This window comes from Chelonoidis abingdonii, chromosome 15, assembly GCF_003597395.2.
Source record: "Chelonoidis abingdonii isolate Lonesome George chromosome 15, CheloAbing_2.0, whole genome shotgun sequence".
Classification (NCBI taxonomy): Eukaryota; Metazoa; Chordata; order Testudines; family Testudinidae; genus Chelonoidis; species Chelonoidis abingdonii.
The window spans coordinates 29,269,054-29,293,911 of NC_133783.1; the positions used below are offsets into that span (position 1 = coordinate 29,269,054).

At 39.3% G+C, this 24,858-nt stretch overlaps 1 protein-coding gene across 3 annotated transcripts in view; it reads right to left on the reverse strand.

The window, feature by feature from the left end:
* Positions 1-24,858, reverse strand: part of PRKG1 (protein kinase cGMP-dependent 1) — a 952,768-nt gene that overhangs the window by 114,878 nt on the left and 813,032 nt on the right. For 2 of the 3 annotated variants that reach the window (XM_075072659.1, XM_075072658.1), the window contains exon 8: positions 8,222-8,287. In XM_075072659.1, the coding sequence (XP_074928760.1) occupies positions 8,222-8,287 (66 nt within the window). Of the gene's footprint in view, positions 1-8,221; positions 8,288-11,116; positions 11,286-24,858 lie in introns of those variants that run through there. The other variant, XM_075072660.1, reaches the window with a different exon arrangement.

The following is a 24,858-nucleotide window of genomic DNA, read 5'->3' on the forward strand; positions in this document are numbered from 1 at the left end:
CTGTTTCTACTGTAAGTGGTTACAAGCAGGAACTGGAACAGTGACAGAAGATCAATCAGGAAGACGAATACTTTTAAACCGTAGGGTGAGGGCACAAGTTCTTTGTGTGTTGTCTGTGTCCGTTTGTGATGTGTTCTTATCTCAGGTAGCGGTCTGATAGAGCACCAGCCATTACTACACGATCTTCAGTTTCTGTTACATAGAAGTAAAACAGGCGGTTTTGCTCTTTTGTTTGTTTTACTCTATTTGCAATTGTGAATCTGGACTGGAAGTTACTTTTTTAGATCGAGCTGTGATATTTTGCATGTCTCAAGGAGAAGTCATGTTGCGTGAGCAGTCCGGTTTTGGTAACAGCCTTCAATTGCCTAAGCACTTGGACCGCTGTATTAATTTACATCTTGAAGTTACGAAGATAATTCTATTTACATTTTCCTTTTCTGTTAATTAAAAGATTTCCTTTTCTTAAGACCTTGATTGTTTTACTTCATCTTATTAAGGCGAGTTGACAAGGACACGAGAGGCGGATCTTACGAAGCAGGGGGATCGTCTTTGTGTTGATACGTCTAACGCGAAGCGTGATATCTGTACTGCCTTCAGGGGAGATGGAAAGGGGAGGGAAAAAACGCTGCTCAGGAATAGCTTGGTGTTTCATGGTAGTTGAAGAACAGGATCTTCTTAGGGAAAGCCAGTCGAGAGGGGAAGCCTAGGAATTGGCACTTAGTGAGGGAAAGGCTTTTACTTTCCCTGTGTTAACGAAAGATCCAGGGGATCTGGGTCTTGGGGGTCCCCAGGGAAGGTTTTGGGGAGACCAGAGTTTATCAAACACTCAGAGTTTTGATTGGTGGCAGCATATCAGATCTAAGCTGGTAATTAAGCTTAGAGGAATTCATGCAGGTACCCAAATTTTGGACACTAAGGTTCAGATTTGGGAACTATACCTTATGACATGAGCACTGGCCAAATCCGTGAAAGAAGATGACAAGGAGAAAGAAGAGATGAGTTTATGTATATTACTGTTTGCTTGTACCACCTACAAATATGTGATCAATAAGGAGCAAAAAGGAGGTGTTGTTGTAATGTCCCCGGTATTCTGTAATGCCCCATATATTTTGTAATGCCCCTGGTATTTTGCCAACTGCCAGAGGCTTAAAATAATAGCCTAGATATGCTTGAACGTAGTTATGAAAATTATTTTTACAATGTTTATGAATAAGTGTTCCCACAGTGAAACAGCATGTAATAGAATAATAAGAAAATTTAAAAGTATTACAAAAATTAGTCTGTTACTATTAATATTCTATTTAATATTCAAACAATGCATGCTTATGACACAGCTCAATCCTAAAGTCCAGATGAATAATCTCTTTTTCTTCCATTCCAACCTTCCATCACTGCATCAAACTGCTTGTGACCCCAGGATTTCAGAAGTGCACCAGGATACTTATAGCATTTTCCATCTTCTCCTTTTAGCCAATTGTGTCCATGAACAAATCTCACCCCAGCCTCAGGTTTCCTGAAAGCTGTGAGAGGAATGGGCTTGAAAGGGCCTTGTGGAATATCATTACTTATTAATAAAACAAACTTCAAAAGAATGTTTAATCCTAAACCACAGCCTGTATAAGATCAATGGTGCTAGTACCAAATCTGTTTTACTTTCTATCAGGCTTTAGTTGTGAGTCAAACAACTTATCATATAGAGAAATGATACAGCCGCTCTTGCTGAAATCCACAAATTCACAGCCATTCCATCACAAGTTAAAATAAAGGCTTTGGGTAAGGAGAAATCTGTAAAAATAAAAACACAATCCCACCTCCCCATTCCTCTAAGCATTTACATGCAGAAAGCAGCACATGTGGGCTCAGGCCTGGTCTACACTACGCGTTTAAATCGATTTAAAGAGTGTTAAATCGATTTAACACTGTACCCGTCCACACTACAACGCCCTTTATATCAATATAAAGGGCTCTTTAAATTGATTTCTGTACTCCTCCCCGACGAGAGGAGTAGCGCTAAAATCGATATTGCTACTTCGGAATAGTGTTAGTGTGGACGGAAATCGACGATATTGGCCTCCGGGAGGTATCCCACAGTGCACCACTGACCGCTCTGGACAGCAATCAGAAGATCCCACTCGAGGTAGACAGAAAGCCGCCCAAAGTCATTTGATTCAGTTAATCTGTTGTCCAAGTTGGAGCTCTTATCAGCATCAGGTGATGACCACCACAGCTATACATCTCATCAGCACAGTAACAATGCAGTTCTCCTGAGAATTCAAAAGGTGCAAACCAGCCTGGACCGCACGAAAGAGGTTACTGTGGATCAATGGATCGCTATTATAAGGGGAGAGGATCTATGTGCTAACAGAATCTTCCGTTTCGAAAAGAAACGAAATGAAATAAATATTTGAAAGTAAATTTTAATAGTCTATGACAGGGAAATATAGACACGTGTTGAGCTAGTGTAGGTTCTCCAGTTGCAGTTGTAGAGTAAAGTTAAGGAGCTCAGCAGCGCATACAGAAAACCAGAGAAGCAAAACTGAAGGTCTGTCAAGGCCGAAACATCCGCCTTCTATGCTGAGCTGCAGCAGATTTTAGGCGGACCTGCACGCAACCAGTACGCCCACCCCTGGCATGGATCAAGAGTTGTTGGGGGTATTGTAATATGCAAACCGTGGCTGAGGATTCTTGCGGAGGGGAAAATGAGGCGGAAGTGAGATTAGAGAGAGGAGAGTGAGCTTGCTTGAGAGGAAACAAACAGCATTACCATAGCCCCAACCAGCCAGGAGCTATTTATACCCCCAGAAATATACCATTCCCCAGCCCTGCCCAAGCCACAAGCCTACACAGTGAATAGTCATGGAAGCGACCTCTGTCTGTGTGAGTTCGGTTACCTTTGTGTAAATATTCTATGATCCCGCTCTTTGACCCAGTTATCAAAAAGCTTGCGAATTTATTTTCTGGGGCAAAGGACAGTCCGTATCTAAGGGTTCCCCATGATGTGATCCACGCCTGGTTTTGCTCATCACCTCGCATCTTGTATGCAAGTAATTCGGGAATTGCTGATAGGCGTTCTCAACAAATGCACTGACGCGGTTATGGCTCTTAGAGTGATCCTGGTGCATTCCAAGTAATCATACGTTCTGCACGTATGCGCATATGCGTGGAAGGTGTGTGTATTCTCAGAGAGTAGAACCGGTACATATCATTCCCAAAATGATGTACCTGCCTTTGAAATTCAGACTAATTAGTGGGAGCAGACATGGCGATTTTTCCTACTGGGGCAGGAACCCCGACCTATTAAAATCCTTCTTGCTGCGTAGACCAATCTGTGGGAGGGGGTAGATATTGATAGACAGCTAGAAGATATTGCTCAGCGTAATGACCTATGAATGTGGTGGTTTGGCTGAGCATGAATCGTTCCCAAAATAAATCTGGGTTTGTTTGGTACACATGCCCTACAATTCGAATTGACCAAGTGATACTTACAATGACAGCTAGCCATGTGGGTGGAGTGTGAGAGAGGTAAGCAAGAGGTTGCGGTTGGTGCGTTTTGCTGGTTCTCTCCTATAACATAGGAAATTAGGCCCTCATTAATATCACCTGTAGTAGTTTGATTGTACGGAGCGACTGGAGAAAGTCAAACAGAAAATGCTGTTCTTTTTTACTCCTAACTTTGCGCGCAATTTGAAGCTTAATTTTGTGGGATTACCTGCAACCAACGTAGCCAATCTGTGAGTAGGCGGCTGTCTCAAACACAGGAAGCCAGCCCAGCACTCAATATTAAACGATGCAAAAATGTGACTCTGTAGTGAAATCACATTGCTATTAGGTGTAAGAGATAGTGTTATTCACTGTGTGAGAATAGTAGTACAAGCATTTTCTGTAAAACAAGTATCTTTTACATATACTTCTCTCCCTCTTTTCCCTCCCCCATGACAGCTGCACAGTTTGTCCTGGGCCTTCCTACACCATCCGACAGGCTAGTGCTCAAGACTAACGGCGGAGGTACGGAGGAAGAAACACAGATGACGATGTGTCTCAGAAACATGAGACATAGGCAGTAAGACACGCTATTGACAAGAGCATGCGGATCCAGAAGAGTGGTGCCTAGTGTGGACGCGCACACTCGACTTTATAATATCAGTTTTAAGAAACCGATTTTAGCTAATTCGATATTATCCCGTAGTGTAGACGTGGCCTCAGTTGCTGCATTGTAAAATTGCTGTGGAGGGGACAGCATTGTCATTATGTGCTCCTGAATGCACTGTGTCTCAGTTGGGAAGTGTGAATGTGCCACTAAGTGGGGCCATCTGCAGGCTGGCAGAAAGGGAAGGTCATAAGCTCATCCCCTTGTAGGATATGTAGCACCAACCTCTCATTCCCAAAGCAGGGGCACAAATGTGGCAGTATGCTTTCTGTACCCTCTCCCTCCTCTCAGACAATGGTGTTTTCTTTCTTTTCTTTTTTTTGTAACATATTCTGTACTCCCACTGCTGATGATATTTGTGTTTGAATATGAACTTTCAATCCAGGACACAGCAGTAGAAACAGGAGAGACATATAAATGCGTTTATGATATCAAAGTTTCAACAAAAATGATTGAGATAATTCAAATGACCTTATAGCAGAATCTACTAAAGAAAAAGATGGCCAGTGTAGGAGACACGTCCTACTTAAATATAAATATGTCATGATACTGTATCTAAGTGTGTTAGGAAATCAAGGAAAATAAGATTTATGCTTAAATTTGATATCATGTGTATGAGAGTTCTCGTTGTCACAATCTTCTTCTTTTTGAAGAAAACAGTGCATAACGTAAAATTTCAGTAACAGTGGCTCTCATTGCTAGAAGTTCAACTTTGTTCTTAAGATATTTTGTTCTTTGATTTTCACAGGTGTGTGTTAGGATTTGATCGTGATGGGAATTCCAATATTTGAGCTGCTGAGTTATTAAAATTCCAAAAGAAAGGGAATACTATTCGCTCAAAACAGGGTCATCTGACAAGTCTTTGCCAGGACTCCTCCTTTCTACTCAGAGTTTGTCTTCATGCAGCCAATTCTTTTAGTCAGTCTTCTTAGTTCTGGTCATCTCATCCACAAGGAGGCTCATCTAGGCAGCAAGCTGTCTCAGACTCTTGGCCAAGAACTCTGCTCTCCTTCCTAGTCAGCCTTAAATTGAGTGGGGCTTCCTTTATATAATTCCCCTTTGCACACCTGATATCTGCTACAGGTATAGCAGAGTGAATCCAGTTGGGTCCACTGGCCTTCATTAATCCCTTCCTTGCCAGAGCAGTAGCCTGTATGCCCCATCACAATCAGGGTCTCACTGGTAACAGCCTTTGAACTATTTAAGGTGTGTTTTGTTAAGACATTTTGCTGCAACTAGCATGAGTAATTGAAGAAGACAGTGAAGAGAAACTGAAAAATTTAACTATTCTCTTTGCTTCTTCAGATTCAGAAGAGTAAAATCAATAGCTTAACATGTACGTCAGCAGCTAAAGTATGTAAGCTACTAGCTTTTATTGGACCAATTTCTGTTGGTGAGAGAGACAGCAAAAGTTGGTCCAATAAGAGATATTACTTCACCCACCTTGTCTCTCTAATATCTTGGGACTGACATGGCTACAACTACACTGCATATGTATTACAATTGCTCTGTTATACTAGTCACTTCATACCAGATTTGTAAAGATATTTGGGCACATAAAGATCAGGTAGGTGACTAGTGGGATTTTCAAAAGTGCCTTGGAGCCTAACCCCCATTGCTTTTGAAATTCCCACTAGGCACTTATCTGAATCTTCAAGCATCCAAATATCTTTAAAATCCGGTCCTCAGTCAGTCAAATGATTAAGCCTGCCAGTCATTTGGTTAAAGGGCTGACAACAAGGATGAAGCATTTGACTAAATACTTAACATTGCTCAGTGAATTAACCAACAAAAGGAATAATTATTATACTTTATTGCATGCTGTCAAATGCAAGGGAACATCTATCATTCTGTAACTGCCAGCCGCCATGCAGTATTGCATCATGAACAGGCTACTTCAGAAGTAGCTGTGACTCACATTTTATTGGCTGTCATATTACAGCTTTGAAGCATTTACACCTGTTGATTTTGCACTTCTTTTACCCTGAACATCTATATTTAGTTCATCTTGGGACACCAGAAAAACATCATTACAAGTGTAAATGCAAATGTCATAAAAATGGCAAATATAAATAAAATACAGGTTTCATCAGAGCTTTCAAACCCCTACATGCAGAAGAAACCTGAGACTCATGCCCATCGCTATAAATATTTTTTACTCAGCTTTTGGGGGCAAATGCCAAAATTCCCGCGCAGTATACCTGATGGGCAATATATTTGGCCAAATTTGGGTGGATATTTACAAGGATACCAAAAGACATTTTTCTGACTACAGTGTAACCCCTCTGCCAAATTTCTAGCCCCTGCTCCAAAGCAAGGAAGTGCTAGAACTTCTCAATAAATCTCATAAGAATTCAACATTGGCAAAACAATATATTTTTCCATTACTTGTTTCTGGAGATGGCTAATCATTGTTGCTGGAACTTTTCATTACAATTCAGTTTGAGGCAGATGCATGAAAAATTTCATCCCAAATGGTTAAAGTTTAGCAATGTAATAAGCTACTGAAAAGAGGGTCTTCTAATGGAAATTGTCAGGCAACTTAATTCTAGGCATCGCTGCCAGCTCTGTCCATAATAGAGGGCACAGTATCAGCTACAATAGGTGAAGTGGAGTCCCAATTTCCACTGACACCTCCCTTCCTGTTGCTCACATTTTCAAACAAATTCCTTTCAGGCTTAATGTTTTAATGTTTAGTTCAGCCCAAAGGTAAATATTCTTGAAAAGTCTGAACAAAACTGGTGCCTGGGTTCAGAGTTACTTGAATGTGAACTCAGTAATTGCACAGTATTTATCAACAATTATCAGACTGTAGCACCTGAAATAGCCAAATAATTTCCTGTTCTATAAGTATAGATAAATGCAGGGTTACCGTATACACCACAGTATAGTAGTTAGTAAATGTTGACTTTTTAAATGGCAACCCTTGTATTTTCTAATCAGAAATTCTGCATGTGGATAACTAAAAAATGACTGAAATTAGAAAAAATGGAAATTTAGAACAATACTGGTGACTTTGGAAGCAGAGGCAATAATATAGATATAATATAGATATTATAACAATATAGACAACTATAATCCAGGGAAAAATGAAATATATGATGTATCTTCTAAAATTAAAGTGCTGCTTGAATAATATATAAGATGAGACAAAATCCTCTAGGTATTAACGTAAACAGTTAACCAGGGCTTTAAATATGTACTTTACTCACTTCAAAATAGATTTTTCACTGTACTAAAATAAGCTTCTATACTTACCATTGCATATATAAAATAATCAATTAAAAGCCGATAACAGCTATACTGACGACAAAATCAGACTCTCTAGGGCCACAGAACAGTTATGCTTGCCTTGAGCTATAAATAGCATTATGCAACTCTCTTAATTACAGAACATTGCTAGGAATCTCTGGTATACACTGTGGATTAACTACTGTCTTAGAAGTTTAAATTTAATTTTTTGATTTCTTACTAGTTCAGTAATATTTTAATAGTGAAATGAAAACATAGTAGACAGGAAAATGACCAACTGGCAATATAACCAATTAGGATTAATTTTTGAATGATTATATTTATTAATTGTACTTACGATTAAACTGCAAGACAAACAAAATGTCTGTACAGAATTGTTCAGATAAAATGTGATAGTTGTTCCATAGTTTTCTTAATGAATATTTGCTAAAATGATTGGGCTAAGTAATTTCCCTTTATCCCCAGGGAATGATGACACATGCTGTCTATTTTATGGAACATATACATCGCTTGCGAGTGTGTTAAGAAAGCTACTTAGCTGACAGTCCTAATGTCCACCACTTGTGTATATTGGCTAGAAGCCCGGTGCTTTCTTAATTGGTCATAGATTAAATTGTATACAGGAAGGGTTTTTTAAAAGCATTATTCAGTTGCAGTTTAATAATATATAATATCTTATAAATGTATCACTCAAAGTCATTAATCAACTTTTTAAAATGAAAGTTAAATATCTCCTTGCAAAATGATCAAAGTCACTGGTTAAGAACTATTAGCATCAACTGAAGATATTAGTATCGTATGATAAGAAAACAATATACTTACTCTCGGTCTATGACAAGACAAGTTACTGCTTCAGCAGCAATGACATTGGCTGTTCTGACATCCTCCCTGAAAGAAAAACAAATCTCTTAAGTCAGATATAACTTTCTGTTAACAATGTTTATAATTTAGAGTCATTATTAAGGTGTCTCAGGAAAGAGATTTGTATGTTACACAGTTTTACATTTAATCGATCATTGAAAGTGTCCATAATTCACACAAGTTTTAAGCAAGTTCAAGTTTAAAAAAAATAATTCATACAAGTGAAATAACAAATATAATCTCTCTTTGTAGATAACAACAGATATTCAGTTAGGTATGTGCCATGTTTTTCACTTTCCTAGTGAGTGGTTTGTTCTTTATGATATACTATTTATATAAGTCAATAACAATCATAGTTGTCAGAAAATTAGACATGCACACAGATTTTTTTAAAATACATATATTCAGGGCTATGAGTCATGTCTTCCCCCAATAAACTAAATTTCATCTGCTCCTTATTTCACCTTACAGTATCTCATTACAGAAATATAACTGAATCATTCTCAATAAGTAATTAATTTTAGAGCTAAGTTGTCACAGTTTTGTGCGTAGTGTGGAAGGTAGGGAGAGAAAGGTTCTCAAAGCTTCAGTCTCTTGAGTGTACTGTACATAGGCTAGGGGAAAACACAAGCCAGACCCTTGAGTGAGTCCAGGGATTATTTCTTTAGCGCACCCTGGATGCACCCACTCCCATCCACACAATGCTCCTTGGGATGGGTGCAAAATACAGCAGGCTACATCACATCCAAGGCATGGTTCAAGATGAACTCTCCATTCTGCACATTAGGGAGCTTGGGAAGGGATGGTGCCTTGTGGGAGGCTCAATCAGTTTGGGATTTTCAAAAGCCCTCAGCACTGGCCTGACTCTGGTCCCATTGGTATTAATGAGAGTTTTACTATAGATGTTAGTGGAAGCAGTTAGGCCATTCCTGAGCATTTTTGAAAATCTCACTCTCATTTTTAAATCCTTCTTCAGAAACTAAAATGTGGCATTTCAAACAATACTTTCACCTAGAAATACATTCAGTTTACTTTCTGAATCTTCATTACTGAACTCTTTGTATCTCCTGCTGTATATCATACTGCAATACACGGCTACAGATCATAACATTTGATTTCAGCCAAACAAGTCCATGACTTGAGTTAAGTCCTTAGCTGTTCATTAGTCCTGACTAAAGCTTAGAATAAATGTCACCCTGGATGCAATGGCTTTCTTCATAAAAAGAGAGTTTAAATGTATTGAAATTTACAAATTATAAAGTGGTAAAAATAAAGATGGTTATAGTTTCAATTTACAGTGATTAACTAAGTCATTATTTTTACAGATGAAAATTAATTGGCAGTTGAGCTAGATACTCTCCATTACTGTGCACCCTGGCTAGTCTTTCTAACTTATGCAAAGTGGCTGTAAAAGTCTAGGACTGGTACTCAGAGTCTTTTTTTTTAAGCACACTCTTCACATATGCATAAATGATAACAAAGTAGTGATGAACCAGGCCAGAACATGATATTTATAAGTTTGGAAAAACTCAGTGTATTGAGCAAGGAGATACATTTCTTGTCAATTTAAAAAAAAACACACATGAAATATATTTAGGTAGTGAGTTCATACTGTAGCAGAAGCAATGAAATTTATGCTGGTCTCTTTGTAGTACTGTTATGATATATAACTAGGAAAGCAAAACAATATTAACGTTAGTTTATGAGGACCTAATTATGAAGCTGATTTTATATTAAATTTAAAAGCCAAACAATTAAAATTCATGTAATTGGAAACTCTTGTATCACCACCATACTATGAAGCTACAACATTAGAGGGGGAAATTACTTTAGTGCAAGTCTCCAGGCCATGTAACAATGCCATAACATTTTCATTATATGGGACTTCATGATGGGATAATTATTACTCTGAATCTATGGAGACACTGTTCAGCCAAAGGGGATGTTGCAGAAGAAAAGCAGGTGCTCCATTCCTGCAGAAACTGAGAAAACTGCCTCCACAACACTTAGCTTCTGCTGATGAAAAGCCATTATTAGGTAAAAATGAAACAATATCTATTCAGTTGTTTATATGCTACTACGACAATGCTTTAAAAAAAAAAAGGACGTCATGCTTTTACTATTATGTTAAAAACCTTACGGTTCTGACCAGCCCATAACAGGAAGGAAATTATTGTTGCTGTAGTACCACTAACTGCATAATGTTATGTTTCCTTACTGTCGTACATACGTCCTTTTATCGCTGACTCTGTTAGCTTATATGCCGTATAGTATGAGCGAACAGATTTATTGGAACTGAACAGAGACAGGAAAGCTCAGTATTTCCTTGCTTTTCCAGCATTTTGTAAGAACCTTTGCATTACTATACTGTAAGTTTTGTGCTTAATCATTTTTAAATGGATATCATATACTTGGCCAACTGCCACATTACAGAGCTTATTTAACCGGTGTTCAGCAATCCTGTTCTAGTTAAGACTACATACCTATTCAAATTTTCAAAAGCAGAAGAAAGACTGTATTTGTATTCTTAGCAGTACAGAAAACATTAGTACAAGTACAGTATAATATGTATATTGACTTTAAAATACAGTACATATATTGTTCTACAACATATGTACACATTAATACCATTCTCTTACTATTATACTAATTAATGTTAAGGTTATAAAACTTGCATTCACATCTACAAACATGCAACTGATTATTAATAAAACTTTAGACATGTTAAAATAAAATAAGTTTTCACTCAAAGGTTTTTAAAAATGTGCCTTTTAAAGATAGCCACTAGCTACAGTGTAGAACAAGCAAACAATTCAACATGAAATGATTTTTAAGTATTGTTTTGTGAACACTGACTCTGATATTTTCTCAACTTCATCACTGGACTCTTCCTCACTACTTCCCGAGAAACAGCACTCGTCATCGGAAGAGTCACTTTTACTGTCTGAATAATCCATAGCTAGTGTTTGCATCCACCATTTGCCTTTATGAAAACTGCTGTTTCTTTCTGCCCAGCTCCTGCATCTTGTCCTCTGGAGTAGCTCTGGAACTTAAAACTTCTAGGCTTGGAAAAGGTCACAGCTGCTGTGGGGATATCTACTGTGTATCACTGGGAACTGTAAGCAGAGTATATTGCTGAGCCACAAAGAACCATATAGTTAATGCAAGAAGGCAGTATTCTCATCACTGGTACTCTCTCTTACAGCTCTGGTGCAATGTGCCTGCTGTCAACAGACATAGTAGCAAATCCTTTCTGCCAGCACTTACTTAAGCGGACACCTGTTAACCTGCACTTAGGGACAAACTAATCTGAATGCCAAGAACTTTTATTATTTTTCTGAATCAAGCTCAGCAGTTTCATACAATGCCACAAACGTATGTCTCTAGCCACAGGGTCAGCAGGATTCTTCTCCAGATTAAGATACTTGATAAAATGAACAGAAAATTCTAAAAGGAAATATAAGATCTAAGTTTACTAGAGCTTTTAAAAGTGCATTGTATCACTATAAATCAGGGTACTACTACTGAAATACACGTTAAGGGTCATTTTAGAGGAGAATACGTGTACAAAACAGGTAGAATTCACCTTTTAGAGCTGGGTGATTAATTCATTATGTATAGTTCAGTGAATGTCATCATTTTTCTGCTGACAAATTGCCTACAAACAATTTTTAAACATAATTGTGAATAGTTTCTGTGACTAATTCTTGGTCTTCCAATGAACTGCTCATGAATATAGTGAAATATTTCATACGTGAAATCTGCAGTTTTGATTGGAGACATAGATTACATGGTACATTTCTGTTCCCTGATTTTATTTACTTAGGGCTTGTCTACACTGCCCTGTAGTTTGGACTAGAGGGGTGTGAATAGTAGCATGCACCAAACTGCAGTGTGTAACTCCCCAGTGTAGATGCTGAAGGTATGAACAAAAAGGTTCTTAGTCCTCATTAATGTAACCCTGTTTGAATAGGATTACATTAGTGTAAATTAGGAACCTTTTAGCTTGTGCCAGCAGCATCCATACTGGGGAATTACAGTGTAGCACTTTGGTGCACACTGCTCTTCCCACCCCTGTACGCTGAACTGCAGGATAGTGTAGACACCGCCTTACAGCTGTGCCGCTGTAAGGTCTGCCATGTAGGCGCTCTTTGCTGGCGGGAGAGAGCTCTCCTGTTGGCAGAATTAAAACCCTCACAACGAGTGGTGTTTGCTATGTTGGCAGGAGAGCAGGTGTCCACACCAGCACTTTGTCTGTGAAACTTATGTTGGTGAGGGTTGTGTTTTTTCACACCCCTGACTGACAAAAGTGCTACTGTAGACAAAGCCTTACATTGTAAATTTTGGGGGGCAGAGACTGTCTTTTTGTCTGTGTTTGTATAGTGCCTAGCACAAAGGGGTCCTGATCCATGACTAGGCTCTTTTGATAATACAAAATTATCAAATGAATGTAATCCTTAAAATAAATTGTACTGAAATAGACTATTTATTCAGTGAATAGTTGGCTTAAAATTTTCTGTTGTGTTACCAGTAAACTCAGTTCTAGAATATTTGTGGAAAGTGAACACAAAAAATGGTGCAAACACAATTAAGCAATTCATTTAAAAATGTGAATAGTTCTTAAAACATTTTGCGGTATTTGCCAGCACTAACAACGATCAGAGAATATAAAACTCTCTCTCATTACTGTGATACAGCATGGCCAGAGGGCAGCAGGAAAGTGTTAGCAGGGAGCCTTATTCCCTGCAAGGGGAGGAAGGTTTGCTATAGATTAACTAGAGCACCTGTAGCCAATTAGAGCACTAGCAGTCAATCATGTGATAAAAACACCCTGCTTCAGTCAGACACTGTGGGAGTTGGAGCAGGAAGGTTTGATTGGAGCAGAGAGCAGTTTGAAGGAGTTGGAGAAGAGAAGAATTGAGTTGAGTTGAGTTGAGTTGAGTTTGGAGGAGTGCTGTGGTGGGCTGAGAAATCCAAAAGAAACCCTAGGTAAGAGGCACCTGGCTTGTGTAGAAGGAGGGCAAGAAGCTCCTTCACAAGCTGAAGGGCAGGAGAGGGAAGTAACCCAGGGGAAGAAACCGCTAGTTCAAGTGGTTCACCACAAACCTCAGGGCCCCTGGCTTGGGACCTGGAGAAGAGAGTGGGCCCAGGTCCCTCCCTCTCCACTCCCCTCCTCAAGGATACTAGTGGGGTAATTAAAATACTGGTTCAGAGGCAAGCAATGGTACCCTGAACCTTCCCCAAAGAAGAGAAAGCGTGAGACCCAGCATAACAGTACTGGCAATTTGCCACATTACAGAGAAAGTGAAAAGTGTTACATGGAACATAAAAAGAATGTGTCTTCAATAGATTGTCACGCTAAGGACTTGTCTACACTGGTGACTTACAGCACTGCAACTTTCTCGCTCAGGGGTGTGAAAAAACACCCGCCTGAGCGTATGTCTTCACTGAAGAATTAACTTAACTTGTGTTATCCATACTCCTCTTGAGTTAGCCTAGCTTGAGTGAGAGAGCAGCCACACTGTGAAACAACACCAGAGCTACATAAAGTGATGTGATTAGCAGCACAGTGACTGGATGAGCAGCTAATGAATTGAGCTAACTTGAGGTGTAGCCTGCAGCTCTATCCTCACTGCATTACTATCTCAAATGTCAGAAAGACTCAGGCTGCAACCCATACTCCATAACAGGCCAACTATGTTGAGTTTAAAGCACTACTTAACTGGCGATAGAGATTTTTGTATGTGGATGAGAAGTGGGTTAAGGGCAACACTTGAGTTCTACTGCCAGCTAATACTGCAGTGAAGACAAGTCCTATAAAAAGTTACCTACTAATTAGAGCTGGGCAGGAAGTGTTTTTTCTCCCATCCTGCAAGAGCTTGAGATTTTTTTTCTTGTCCTAAATTGGGACACATAGTAGACATCTTGAACATTTTTGTTCATCAATAATTTTTTTTCTAATTTCTATTTGCTTTGACTTTTCTCAAATTACTCATTCTACAAATTCCAAATCAGGTATATTAAGATTTTGACAAGAACTAGTGCACAGGACCAGTGATGAAATAAAGGTATATTGGGGAAGTTAATACATTAGCATTTTAGGAACATCAGAATGTTGTTTTTCCTGCAAAAGACTAAGAAGTTTTCCTATGACTGGAGAATACTGAAGCTTTACTTCCTTCTTTTTTATTTAAAAACTAAAGGTAAAATTTTGAAAATCACCTAGGTGACTTGGAGAGTCTAAGTTCCATTTTCAAAAGTGACGTAGGTGCTTGAAAATTGTGACCTGGAACTTCTATGTAGCAAGAAAAGACAAACCAACCATGTCAGGTAGTATCTTCCTCCAGGAACAGTTCTGCTATGGAAAGGGTATCAGAGTCTGACCCTAAAATGGGTTGTCATCATAATTTTTCTGAAAATGAAAGTGGAAAAATCACAAGCTGGGCTCCTGCCACTAACTACTAAAGTTCCAGAAATCAATTAACTGTTCCTGGCACCTTCTCTTTTTGCCATCCCAAACAAAGGGGGCAGAGATCAGTGGAATTTTCATTCTCCATATGCTCTCCAGTTTCCTTTGGTTTTTGCTCTTAGCTTCAGTGTCTGTGCTAGAAGTGCCATCAGAAGAAAGTGTCATTGGCCTTCCCTAGTACAAATACCAATATAGATTGCTACATCTTTTTTGTGGAAATGAAGTTCAACTATGAATGATATCTCCTGAAGGTATTACTGCCTGAAGGTTGTTGACGATCCTAAAAAGTGAGTCTTCACTCCCAGGCCCATCCATCATGACACATTTGGGAAGTAAGGGGAGGAAATAGATCTAATTTACATTAAACACCGTGAATATAATTTATGCCACATTTCCTAAAAACTTTTTTTATTATTTGTTACTGAAATATGGTTAAGCATAGATCTCCAACTGAACTGTAATGAAGGTAATGTAACTATTCTTTTGAAAACCATCTGTGCATAACAAGCTACCATGTAATGTTAGCAAAATTCAATTCGTATCCAACAAAGCAGAGCTGCATTAAATCTCGTACTGCAGGCAATTACTGGTCACTAGTGTGTAATTCATAGTCCCCCAGGGACCTGTAGTTTAGGTGCTTCTGAAATACCTCTACTCCTACAGTATTTAGAAATGTCTTCTTTTCTAATTCCAAAGAGGTCTTTGTTCCTCTTTTAAATTGCCGCAGGCTTCAAGACCACTTTCCAGATTATCCTGCAAATCAAGAGTACTTGAGTAGCTCCAAGTCAAATTCTTCCCTTGTTTTATGTGTTGCAAGGATTATGCTTCCTGCGATTGTTTACACTTATAGAAAGATTTCCCCCTATAAACTGGGGTGTGTTTCTAAATATTATAGTTTTCTACAGACATAAAATGTTTTTTATTCTTTCCTGAATTAATAAAATTAAACCATGGAAGACCATGTTCTTTCACAATGTTGAAAAGAAAAACTAATGTAACAATGTCTGCTGTAAAGTTATAATGTCTATCATGTATTCTCATAAAGTAGTAAGTATATAGCAGTGCTGATGCTGGTAAGAAAACCTTGAGAATACATTCTCACCTTGATGGCAATTTCTGAGCATCACTCTCAGCCTAAATAATAGTATACACCTATATCAGTGTCTAACCAAATATGGAAATAAATGTTTATCTAAAACCAGTGAAATGTGCAACCTGAAAAAGCTTCAGCTGTAATGAAGTATGATTTTTTTAAATCTAAGATACAGAATTAATACAATTGCTGTAGAAGAAATGCATTCAATGAAATTACAACTTTTTGGAAGAAGAAAGAAATGCAACCCCAGAAACACTTGGTTATGAAACACCATAAATTTGAAGGCACAGACTGAAATAACATTAGAGGCAGCATTATGTACACTGTTATATAAATTAGCTAATACAACAATTCACACCTGCTTTGGAAAAGGAAAACATTTCCTACAGCTCACCATTTCACTTCAGTCCAACACTAAGTTTTACAGGCATTATTTATAGCTTCCTTTCCTCTACTCATTAAAAATAAGTTTTACGATTCACTATATAGGCTGAAAAAATGTACCAAGCGCTTACAGTAATTCATAGCTCTATTCTATCTGGTAGCATATAAACAGTACTTACTCTGGACTCCTGTATCAAATATTTAGCTGCATTCACAGTGGATTCCAACTGAAAAGATTTAGCCTCAGGGAGGATATTAAAGGAAAGAGAGATAGCTGTGTGTGCTCCTTCTGACTGTTGTTATTTTAATGCTTTTAAAGTTAAAGATTTGGGGGTTACATTGAAGAGTTTTTCCAGGAACCCTGTTGGGCCTAGCAAGATAACAGGTATTTCTATCCAAAATTTCTGCTCTTTTCCTTACTCTGCTGGAAGCTTCTAAAATCATGCTGAGACTCCAGACACTTACTGCTAATATCACAGTAAATTTTAATTAAAAAATAGCACTACAAATGATGCTCTGAAAATCCTGCCAAGACTGTATGTAAGACCTGTGAATTACCTTTTGTTTAATGACAGTTATGGATATTATTTTATAAAGAATGATCAAAGGAAAATGCCAGGGTTTTCTGATTCTTTTGTGTTTTGTGAATGATGCAAATTAATTCCAGTCTATTAGAAATGTCTTATTTTAAATATTTTATACAAAAAGCACTCAAAGAAAAATATTATGACTTTGTAATTATTGTATTTATTTTTAACTATTCATATTTATTTGAAAGGCATTGTGGCCTTCTTGACAGAGCCCTGGATTGGGACTCAGGAGGCCTGGGTCTATCCCCAACTCTGTCACTGGCTTAATGAGCAACCTTGGGCAAGTCACTTCACTGCTTTTGCCTCAATTTCCCCATCTATTTAACAGGGATAATGTTACTTACCTCTTTGGTAAAGCCCTTTTGACATCTATGGATGAAAAGCATTATATAAGAGTTAGGTATTGTTATTATCAGTACAATAGATCTGAAATGATAGAGGACTGAATTATGTAATCAAAGCTATGATGTTAGTTTTTTGCAATAGAGGGGTTTTATTTATTGTTATTGTCTCCATCATTACATAAAGGGTATTAATACAAACAAGTGTTGGCAGTAATTGTTACAAGTTAAACTGACACTAACTTCTACTACCTGCACTCAGTAACGGGATGTATATTCTTCCGAAACTCAGGCTTAAATAAAAAAATAAAAAATAAAAACAACGTGTGTTGCAATGATTCCCTAAAGTGTTACTCTTTACCACAGCCCAAGATTAAGAGGGAGCAAATTTCAGTGCCAAGATCTTTCCACTGAAAATGCCCTGAAGCCAGGCTCCAGGAGTTCAGCCATGGGGGACAGACAGCAAGACGTGTACAAAATAACGTAACAGTCATAGCGGGGAACAGTGGAAAAGGCAGTCTTTCAGATGTCTAGGATTCAGACTACTCAAGACTTTACAGATGATAACCAACAGCTTAATTTGTACCTAGTTAGGCCAAGTGCTAATGCAGAGTGCTATGCACTGACTCAGAACATAGATGCTATGTATTAGAAACACTCAACAGGCAGTAACATAGGGCTGGTCTGCACTACGGGGTAAAATTGATTTTAGATACGCAATTTCAGCTACGTGAATAAAGTAGCTGAAGTCGAATATCTAAAATCGATTTACTCACCCGTCCTCACCGCGCAGGATCGATGTCCGCGGCTCACCATGTCGATTCCGGAACTCCGTTGGGGCTGGTGGAGTTCCGGAATCGATATAAGTGCGCTCAGGGATCGATATATCCCGTCTAGATTAGACGGGATATATCGATCCCCGAGCAATTGATTTTAACGCGCCGATACGGCGCGTAGTCTAGACGTGGCCATAGAAAGCAGATTGGGGCCCCTTCCCTGTCACCAAAACCTCGTCCTTACTAGGAGAAAAGGTGTATTTTTAACATAATTTAACTAAACATAGGGAAAAATTTTAGTGAAGACAAAGCAGTTTGTAGTTTTCACATGACTTATCAGGCCAAGGTAAACCCTGGGCTCCCCCAAATTTTTCAACTCAACCTGCTAATATGGATGAAACAACAAAGCTTACCTTTTTCCAACTGAAGACAAAGCCTAAAAACTAGCTCAGCAGCTGTACTTCCTGGGTCTGCTCCAGAAGGCACCACAATTATCACCAGTGCCTCTGAACATAGGTAAGGTAAATGCAACCTACACTCAAAAAACATCTGTGAATTAAAAACAAAAATGCTTCTCATTTCCACTTCTTTGGAGTGAAGCTTCACTACCTCTACTCTTTCCCATAGCACACCAACAGCACAGTGCCCAAATTATTTTGTACACAGTATACAACACCACTTGTGCCAAGTTCCCACGGTATACAACTCCAGATCTTCACCAACAGCTCACCTTAACTCAATCCCCTTGGAACTTGAGCACTTTTACCTCTACGTGCCTACCTATCTCACCACTCCCAATTAGGCCAACATCAATCTTGCATCCTTCCCCAACATAATTTGCAATAGGAAGAAATAAACAGAGGAAATGCCAGCAAAAGCCTGAAAAGATTATCACAAAAAGCTATATCCAAACTCAGTTCAATCAGTAATCATCACAGCCCCATGGGCCTGAGACAGTCATGACGTGAGCCTCATGCTAATCATTACAAGATTAGGAGTCTATAATCTTGTACAGCCTCCTAATTTTGCATCCTCTCTCTCTCCCCATATCTTCATTTTTTCTGACAGTTAGGTGGCATTTAAACTGAAGATGCTTAGACACAGACTTTTTTCTAATCTATTCCAGAAATGTATTCCACAGTTTAGGATTCACCACCAAGAATATCTTGCCTCCAACTCCAGAAGATTTTCCTCCTAGGCTGTAACGATGCAGCCTCTGGCAGGACACAACTGAGAGTACCAATTCAAGGCCGGATGTCCTTTATTATTAAGGCACACCAAACCAGTCAAACAGAGAGGACTTTGATTTTACCCCACTGGCTAACCAGAAGTCATATAAGCAATTCCCTCAGATACTCCAGTTCCCTTGTATCACTACCACCACCACTCCTTATGGGGATGAATGGTTATGAAAACCAATATCCTAGTAAAAGAAAAAAAGTTCTCCCAATCCCAAAGGATCAAGCCCCAGACTCAAGTCAATATACAAGTCAGATCTTACCCACAAATCATGTTGTTGCCAGTCCTTTAGAATCTAAAATCTAACGGTTTATTCATAAAAAGAAAGAAATATTAAAATTGGTCAAAGGAATCAATTACATACAGCAATGGCAACATTCTTGGTTCAGGCTTGTAGCAGTGATGGAACAAACTGTAGGCTCAAATCAAGACTCTGGAGTACATCCACAGCTTGGATGGGTCATTCATTCCTTTGTTCAGAGCTTCACTGTAGCAAAGTTCCTCCAGAGGTAAGAAGTAGGACTGAAGTGTCATAAACACATAGCTAAGGGTTAATGTCTCTTTTACCTGTAAAGGGTTAACAAACAGGGAACCAAACACCTGACCAGGGGACCAATCAGGAAACAAGATACTTTCAAATCTCAAAGGGAGGGAAGCCTTTGTTTGTGGTTTTTGGGTTTGGCTTTGTTCTCTCTGGGTCCTGGACAGGATTAGAGGTGAAACCAGGTTTCTGCCAATCTCCCTGCTACAGTCTCTTATCTATTCAGAATAGTGAGTAAGTAAAGGCGGTTATAGTCTTTTTAATTGTTTTGCTGTATTTGCAACTGTGATCTGGCTGGTGGAGTTTTTATGTGTATTTGGCTGAAAGTATCTTAAATTGTATTTCTGCTGGAGAGAGCATTCTTTCTATTGTCTATAAGCTAAAAAACCCTGTATATATTTCATCTTGAATACAGAGACAATTTTTATGTTTTTCCTTTTTTTTTAATTAAAGATTTCCCTTTTGTTTAGAATCTAATTGATCTTTTGATTATCTTGGGTAAGACTCCAGAGAAGGGTGAGGGGGAGAGAAACCTGATCTCTCTGTATTGTGTTTCAAATAGTTGAAGCACAGTATCTCCTGGTGTACCCAGGCAGGAATCTGGGAGGAGGTAAAGAGGGGGGAAGGGAAGTGGTTTATTTCCCTTTGTTGTGAGACTCAAGGAATCTGAGTCTTGGGGTCCCCAGGGAAGGTTTTTGGGGAGACCAGAGTTCATCGGGGCACTCAGAGTCCTGATTGGTGGCAGCACTACAGGATCTAAGCTGTAATTAAGCTTAGAGGATTCATGCTGGTACCCAATTTTGGACGCTAAGGTTCAGATTTGGGAATTATAATAGTCCCAGGAAGGCTTCCTCATATGTGGGGATTTTGAGTTCCCCAAGGTCCAGTTGGTCAGCTTAAGTGTTTCTTCATTGGGCACTTTAATCCTGAAGAATTCTTTCTCAGGATGGCTGATCAAATGCTTCACTTATGCTACTTATAATCCACACATTGAAATTACAAGTACATAGCCGGCATATCATTAACTTCAATATGGACAAATTGATACACACACACAGACAGCATTAATCCATAACCAGCAAATTACAACCTTTTCATAGGAACCTTACGTTGACCTCCTTTGTACAAGATTTGGTTGCAAACTATGGACCTCTTTGCAGCAATGATCTTATACAGCACAGTTCATGTCCTAACTCACAGGCATTGATAGATACAAGTTGTCTTGGCAGGTATACAAATGAGAAAAAAAAAAGATTGCGTTGATGTAAACCTTTGGTGCAAACTGCTTGAGGATCCTGAAGATTTGCGGCTTTGGGCTTTGATTTGGACCTAGAAGAAGAAGCCAATTGGGAACAGTGTATAAGACGGGGAAGGGGTTCTCATGGATTGGCAACTGAGTAAAAGATAGGAAATAAATGGTCAGTTTTCAGAGATGTGAGAGGAGGTAATATGTGGTGTCCAAGCAGGGGTCCTTTGTCAAGTCTTTTATGATTGTACGGCGTGCGTTGTGGGACCCCTAGTCACTATTTCATCATATTCGCTAAATTACGCTGGAAAAAAAAAGAGAATAGCGTAAACCTCAGTGACCGAGGATGGGAATATTGCAGCTGATACAAAACTCATTCAAGAAGCACTACAATAAAGGATTCTTCAAAAACGTCTGATGTGACTGGTGGGGCAACAAAAATGGCAGATGAGACATTGTTGATAAATGAAAAGTAATGCATATTGGAAAACATTTCAATCCCAGCTATACATATAAAAATATATATGCCTCTGTTCAAATTCCGAGGTAGGCCCACTCTTCAATACGTGGAGTCGCTGTGTTGCAGATGTTGTCCTCTCATCTCAAATATATATGTAAATAAATAAAAATATTGGATTTAGAAAAGGTTCAGAAAAAGCGGCAAAAAAAATTATTAGGGTATGTTGGACATCTTCCGTATGAGGATGTGAGCTATAATAAGGACTGGGACTTTTCATTCTTGGAAAAGAGTACACGACTAGCAGGGGATATGATAGAGGTCTTATAAATTTGCTAGGACTGAAAGCGTGTGGGAGGAGAAAGTAAATTAAGGAAGTGATTATTTTATTCTCCTTCTATGTAATGTATAACATTAACAGTGGCGGGTCACCAAATGAATTAATAGACATCAGGGTAAATTAAGAACAAACAGAAGTATTGTGATCTTCACACAATGCAACATGCCGTCTGTATAAAGAACGGCTGGGTGACTATGTGGCACCTTAGAGACTAACAAATTTAGGGTGTTCAGCTGGGATGATATCCTTCATTTCTGTGTGAGCTGGTATATTATTCAGCTTCATTTTCGGATGCCATACTGACTGGAACGATCTTTTGCTCATTGGGAGGATGTGTTGTGAGGGCCAAGCACATTTCATTAAACTTAAGTGTTTAGGAATATACTCAAAATAAAACTATGCTTAAGTTCAGGAGGATAGGGCCATAATGGTTATTAGCCCGGATGTTCTGGGATGGGCTCCCTAGGCCTCTGTTTACCAGACACTGGGAGATGGGCGATGAGGTATGATCACTTGATGATTACCTGTTCTGTTCATCTCTCTGGGGCAATTCTGGATTTGGCCACTGTCAGAAGAAGCAGTGTAACTGGGGCTAGATGGACCTTTTGGTCTGCCCAGTATGGCCATCCTTATGTTCTTACAGTGGGAGGGGAAGGGCACAGGCATGATTGTATTCAAGATAAGGCTCTTTTGATTGTCCGTATAAATTTTGTTACAAGCTAAGTTATGCTGACTAAGTGAATGGACAGTAGCTTTAACTCTCATACAGTCCATTACAGTAGTCCAGGCTTCAGGCAACAGATATAGCGGAGGCAACAGATATGGGACCATGGATGCTAGATGTTATTAGAGTAATAGGCATAAGGTGACCTGAAGGTAGACGATGATTGCCAGAAGCTGGGAATGGGCAACAGGGCATGGATCACTTGATGATTACCGCTTTTGTTCATTCCCTCTGGGGCACTTGGCATTAGCCACTGCTGGAAGGCAGGATACTGGGTTAGATGGACCTTTGGTCTGACCCACTAAGACCGTTCTTATATTTATGTTCTTATGTGTCCAAGATGATACAGGAAGTAATTAGTAGAGCCAGAAATAGAACAGATGGCTGCCAGGCCCTCTCTTTAACTATTATGCTGTGCTACCTCAACTGGGCCTAAATTATTCCCTACATAAAGCCACACACATGGGGCGGGGGGGGAACAAGCTGTGTCTTATTTATATTATTGTCACCATTTAGACACCAATGCTACAAGTGGTAACCCTTACACCTATACAGAAGATTCTTTAATGAAACTCCACCTGGGTAAGTGCCTGTACGTGTGTGTTTATCTGCAAGAGCAGTGCAATACTTAACTTTTCTTTCTCAAAATATTTATATGGCTGATCTGTTATAACTTGCTTTTTTACATGTCAGATGTTTTGGATCACATATTCTTTACCATGTCTAAGTGTCAAGCAGTGATTCTGTCTATTAAAATAAACACCTTTATATACCACAGCTAACTGAATTCTTCAGAAAAAAAATATTTTCCAATAAAGAACATTTTTGTAACTTTTTTCCTGAAATTAATTGATAGTTTTAACTGAGATTATATATTTAAAACAATATTTCTGCTCAAATGCTTGTTAAGGTGAAACGGTTGCAATGGGACACTGAAGTGTTATTCATAACTTCTCCTTTGCTGATGTCAATTACAGGACAAGCTGTGCAACTATTTTTTCTGCTGGTGACATCTGTCTCCTTTACTCACACCAATAACAACTCTAATGGAAGTGGTTGGTTTTTTTTTTTTTTTTTTTTGGGGGGGGGGGGGGGGTTGAGTCCCTTACTGAAATAGGCTGCTGATTACATTCTATACTTCAAGATTTTTCTTCTGATAACTTTAAACAATCATTTATTTGATTATCTGTGGAGGTTTTAAAATCAATAAATAAATGAAACCACTAGATCCTTGAGTGATAATAACTAGACTGAGCTTCTTGCACATACTCTGGGCTCCTTGCATTCCTCCCTCCCCTTGCCTCCCCCTCCTACTAAGAACTGTTGCACCAGCTAGAGTGACCATGGGCATTGCACCAGGCATCATGTAGCACAGTTCCATTCCCTCCTCCTCTGCCCCACAAACTTCCTGTGTGCCACTCCTCATTTCAGGAGCTGCCTGCAAATCCTCTCCTTTAGGCCAGGGGTTCTGTGTGTTCCTCATATCTCTCCCCTCATCCCATTGTTCCCTATTCTCTCTCCCTATACTAGGGTCACCCATTTTCTCCCCCGGCAGAAGAGAGTGATTGACCCTGGCATTGGGAGGAAGAGAGGTATGGGCAAGCTTCTGGTATAGGAGATGGGGGCATGACAAGAATGGGGAAACACACAGAGCCCCTGCTGTGGGGGGAAAGAATGAGTGGGGACCTTGGGAAGGGGGAGGCAGTACTCCTGTGAGGGAGAAGATTGGAGAGAGTTGCAGAGAGCCCCTGAAATAAAGGTAGATAGAATGGCACACAGGAAGTTTGTGGGGTGGAATGGAAGGGTGCAAGGAGCCCTGATGTGTGCGATAAGCTCAGCTCACAGAAGTTACAAAGTGTGCATGCCCTTTGTAGTTAAAGACCATTTAAAACCACAATCCTGGATCCTGCTGATGCAGTTGCACAGCAAATACTAGTGCAGGAATATAGATAGGAAAGGACTTGCGGCTGCCTTTCCTTCAGCAGTATTTTACTTTCTCAGACTGCAGTTTTACTCAGTCACATCTTAAACCAGCTGTGCAAGACCTGTGACTCTCCCCCACCCACATCCCACATCCAATAAAGCACAAAATTCACTGGAGCCTTGAAACCTTCCCACTGACAGGACTAGCACTGACAGAGTTTGTACTCTCTTAGGGTACATCTATGCTACGGGATTATTCCGATTTTACATAAACCGGTTTTATAAAACAGATTGTATAAAGTCGAGTGCATGCGGCCATACTAAGCACATTAATTCAGCGGTGTGTGTCCATGGTCCGAGGCTAGCGTCGATTTCCAGAGCATTGCACTGTGGGTAGCTATTCTGTAGCTATCCCATAGTTCCTGCAGTCTCCCTCGCCCCTTAGAATTCTGGGTTGAGAGCCCAGTGGCTG